We start from the raw sequence: 4,692 nt of genomic DNA, 5'->3' as shown, positions 1-4,692 counted from the left end.
TATATATATATATATATATATATATATATATATATATATGTGTGTGTGTGTGTGTGTGTGTATAATTTGTAATATTTCATTTTTAGAATGATTCAATACAAGAAAATAAAATAAATAAAAACTGGGGATGGCAAATACAGAGTTCAATGTTTGAGTTGTTGGTGCATATATTTACCAGAGGTGTATCCATGTACATCCTGCTTTTCACTGTTAGCAAACAGTGTCATGCTAAGTAATTATGACTTGCTAAGTAGGAGTTTAACAACCTAATTTGCATCATTTGCGCTTCAGACCAGTTTGAACACTTACATTTATTTCAGTATGTAGCTAGCACCTTTGACATTAAATATCTCAAACACTGACTAATGTTTTGAAGCACTTAATCCATAAAACTATGTCAGTGACAAATGTCTTAAGACACTGTGAACTAGTTAATGCTGTTCAAATACAATTAAACTAAACACTTTATAATAAGACTGCATAAGTTAACATTACCTAGGCAATAGTTAACATGAACTTACAGTAACAGTAGTATAGGCTAATAAAACACTTTTACAACATTAATCTTTGATAATTTCAATTTCTACATTTAACATTAAGCTATAATATATGCATAATAGTATGTTTATGAATTAACATTAAGGGAGATTGGAAAATGCTGTAAAATTATTTACATTTTAGCTCATGATACACATTAATTAATGTATAGAAGCTTACTGTAAAGTGGTACCACCAAAGTACAGATGGAGAAGCTCGAATTCCATGTGTCAACTGTTTTATGGCCACAGTGATACTTTCATTCTAATAAGGGAGAATGTTTGAGTGCACACTTAAAAACGACAGCCTCAGTGCACAATTGTATCCAACTTAAAATCATTATTTACTGCAGTACTAAAGTTACATTTTCAAACAATAAAATACAAGATTCCTATCTTTATTTTTGGAAGTGGAGTGTTTGGTGTATTGACAATAATTTAATTCTGCAATTTTAAATGCTGTACATGGCCGCTATTGAGTTTACTAACAACACACATGCCACGGTCTGCCACCCTTGTTTGTAATGCAATCGTTCAGCAACAGAAAGTCAAACAGACATTTGGGGAGGAAGAGCACTCACTGTCTCGCTGGATGGAATGGGTTACAGTCACAGTTTCTGAGCTGGATATTTTCTCTTGAATGAATTCCTCCTAAAAGAATGGACCGAGATAAAGACAGCACTGCGCCACATAGGTAAGCTCTCCTGGGAACAGTCTTTCTTCAAAAAACATGTTTTACTTGTTTATTGGTTCTCTAAATAGCACAGATTGCATTAATAGTTGATATCTAATATATAGGCATTTCGCAGATGCTTTTATCCAAAACAACATATATTTTAATTTAAATAAAGCCTGCTAAACATTGCTCAAATTGCCACTTTTGGGGTTTCATATGTAAACTTCACAAACTTTCAAACCCTAGTCCCAATTTATTAATTACTAGGGCTCATTATTAAAAGCAAGTTATGTGAAAGAGGGACAAAAAATAGGTATATATGGTTAGACTGTGAGGAGTTATTATTTACAATGGTTTGATATTCCAATCTGTTTCTTCAGCAAAAAGTTTGGAATAAAAGTGAAGAAACACAGGAAAGGACACAAGGGTGTTGTAATCGCAAACAAAAATGCTCTAGGTAAGCATGAAAGCAAACACAATGTTACATAAGTAAAGATGTAGAGCATTTCATGAGGATTAACGGCATGGTTTTGTTGACAGGGATATTCAAATCTATATATTCAGACATAGGACCGCTGATCCTTACAAAGGTTTAAACTAATTCTAATGCTCTAGCAAACAACTGAACTCAAACTAATGCTCGTAAACTAATTCTGACTGAGCTGGTTTAATCTTCACGTTTTAGAAGCTGAGCCTGAAACTAATCATGACAATCCAGACGTAGACGTACCCCAGCCTGAACTTGCTGAAGCGTCCTATACTTCCTCCAGACAGATCGCTAATACTAAGAGGCACGTTTTTCTCTCCAATCTTTACACAGCGTAATGTGTTATTTCTTGTAGTTTTCGTACAACATGTTCATGTTTTTACTTTTTTTGGACTTAAAAGGTGTAAACCTGTGGCCAAGATCTTGGAAGGTGAAAGCAAACCACAACATTTCCAGGTTAGAGTTCAATATAATTTGAGTAAAAGTTTCAAAGTTTGAACACAGCCTTTCTTATTTCTTGTTTATAGATGATAAAGCTGTTATTCTTAATATTGAAAGCCAAAATCTGTTCTTCCTAAGATCTCCATCAATATAACAGAGGCTAGGCAGCTAGTCGGGGACAATATAGACCCTAGTGTCGTGATTGAAATTGGAGATGAGAAAAAGCAGACGTCTGTTAAAGAAGGAACCAACTCTCCTTTTTACAATGAGGTGAACATACTGTCTTTGATGGACACTTTCTGATAATGGCAAGAATTTAACAGCCATGTTCTTCTTGCCCCAACAGTATTTTGTGTTTGACTTCTTTTGCAATCAAGACTTCTTTTTTGACAAAGTCATCAAACTATCAGTAAGAGCTTAGGCTACTGTATGTAAAAAAAAAAATGGTTTTCTTGACTCAACCTGCAAAGCTCACATTAGTGCACTTCTCCCAAAGGTCATGCACTCAAAGATCATGAAGAGCTACTGTGTGGGAACCTTCAAGATTGATGTTGGGACAGTTTACTCCCAACCTGGTAAACACTTGGTTTGCAGTTGCTCACATCTTCAACTATAGATAGATAAAAGTTCAGAATCTGGCCTGAGATTTGGATTATTGGTTATTCTGCTTGTAAAACAACACTAAATCTTGTGCTTGCTGTGCCAGGCCATCAGTTCATCAATAAGTGGGCCACGCTCACAGACCCCGCTGACATCCGCACAGGGGTGAAAGGTCACCTGAAGTGTGATATCGGCATGTCAGGAAAGGGTGATGTTGCAGCACCATCCCAGAAGTTCAGTGATGCTGAGGAACAGATAGAAAAGTAAGATCTGAGTTTTTTATGGCATTATAAAGATTGAATGTAATATAAAAAAAATCTCTATTTTAAGATAATCATTCTGGACTGCCATGGCAGATATCTAAGAAACCATTTATAATTTAATATACGCTGTCTTGCTTTAATAATCGAAGGTTATTTCAGTGACATTCCTTTCTGATAAACTGCCACTACATCTCCTTGTGTCTCAAAAAAAAAAAAGATTTTGAAAACCTTTGTCCTCCCCCAGGCACCTCCTGCTTCCTGAAGGCTTAAACCCTGAACGGCCGTGGGCTCGGTTTTATGTGATAGTGTACCGTGCAGAAGGTCTTCCCAGAATAAACTCCAGTATTATGGCCAACGTGACCAAAGCCTTTGTTGGAGACACGACAGCCCTCATAGATCCTTATGTAGAGGTGTCATTCTTCGGTCAAGTTGTAAGCTTGCAATCCAGTGCTTATTACAAAAAAAAATGGAAAAAACTAAATAATCTGTCATTATTAATTACCCTCATTGAGTGTTATTTTAGTATTATTTATATATGATTATAGTATTTATTAATTATAATGATATATAGTATTAATAGTAATTTTGTTTATTTTTATTAGTTTTATTTTTATTTTGAATATGTCTATACAGTTTTATTTTTATTTCAATTTTAGTCATTTTAATCCTTCAAATGTAACTTATTTTTTTGTTGAGGCAACATTTCCAATTTTCGTTTTTATTTATTGTTTTAAGTTTAAATTGTTCATCTAATAATTATATTTTATTTTATTTCTGCATTATTTCAATTAATTGGCGTCTCGCATTGTAATGCAGGAGTGCCGCGTTTTTAAGACGGCATGTCAGTTTTAAAAAGTTTAACTGTCTCTTTAAGAACGCACATTGCATAAGAACAGTTGGTGGTTTTTAAAGTTTTGTTTGGTTTGTTTGTTTGTTTATAGTGTGTTATTTTAGTAGTATGGTTAATATTATGGTATACTGGTCAGTAACTGTGGTTGTATAGCAATATATATATATATATATATACACACACACACACACACTACCGGTCAAAAGTTTGGGAACAGAACGATTTTAATGTTTTTTACAGGAGTTTCTTATGCTCATCAAGGCTGCATTTATTTGATCAAAAATACAGGAAAAAATGTAATATTGTGAAATATTATTACGATGTAAAATAGCGTTTTTCTATTTTAATATAGATTAAAATCTAATTTATTCCTGTGATGCAAAGCTGAATATTCAGCATCATTACTCCAGTCTTCAGTGTCACATGATCCTTCAGAAATCATTCTAATATGTTGATTTATTATCAGTGCTGGAAACTGTTGTGCTGCTTAATAATTTTTTGGAACCTGTGATACTTTTTTTCAGGATTCTTTGATGAATAAAAAGTTAAAAAGAAGAGCATTTATTTAAAATAGACTAACAGTATACACTACAGTTCAAAAGTTTAGGTTCAGTAAATTTTATTCTTTATTTTTTGAAAGAAATTAAAACTTTTATTCAGCAAGGATGTGTTAAATTAAGTGATAGCAAAGATTTATATTGTTAGAAAAGATTTATATTTTGAATAAATTCTGTTCTTTTTAACTTTTTATTAATCAAAGAATTCTGAAAAAAGTATCGCAGTTTCCAAAAAAATATTTGGCAGCACAACTGTTGCCAACATTGATAATTCTAATAATA

At 33.0% G+C, this 4,692-nt stretch overlaps 1 protein-coding gene across 1 annotated transcript in view; it reads left to right on the top strand.

Annotated features, from left to right (window-relative positions):
• The first annotated feature begins 2,493 nt into the window (after positions 1-2,493).
• LOC107668383 (fer-1-like protein 6) overlaps positions 2,494-4,692 on the top strand; it is a 19,954-nt gene continuing 17,755 nt past the window's right edge. Inside the window, exons 1-4 of the mRNA XM_016460231.1 lie at positions 2,494-2,549; positions 2,637-2,715; positions 2,847-3,003; positions 3,248-3,434. Of these exons, the coding sequence (XP_016315717.1) occupies positions 2,640-2,715; positions 2,847-3,003; positions 3,248-3,434 (420 nt within the window). The 5' untranslated portion in view covers positions 2,494-2,549; positions 2,637-2,639. The remainder of the gene's footprint in view (positions 2,550-2,636; positions 2,716-2,846; positions 3,004-3,247; positions 3,435-4,692) is intronic.

This window comes from Sinocyclocheilus anshuiensis, unplaced genomic scaffold, assembly GCF_001515605.1.
Source record: "Sinocyclocheilus anshuiensis isolate Anshui unplaced genomic scaffold, SAMN03320099.WGS_v1.1 scaffold1237, whole genome shotgun sequence".
Classification (NCBI taxonomy): domain Eukaryota; kingdom Metazoa; phylum Chordata; class Actinopteri; order Cypriniformes; family Cyprinidae; genus Sinocyclocheilus; species Sinocyclocheilus anshuiensis.
This window is presented reverse-complemented; position numbering and strand designations above follow the sequence as displayed.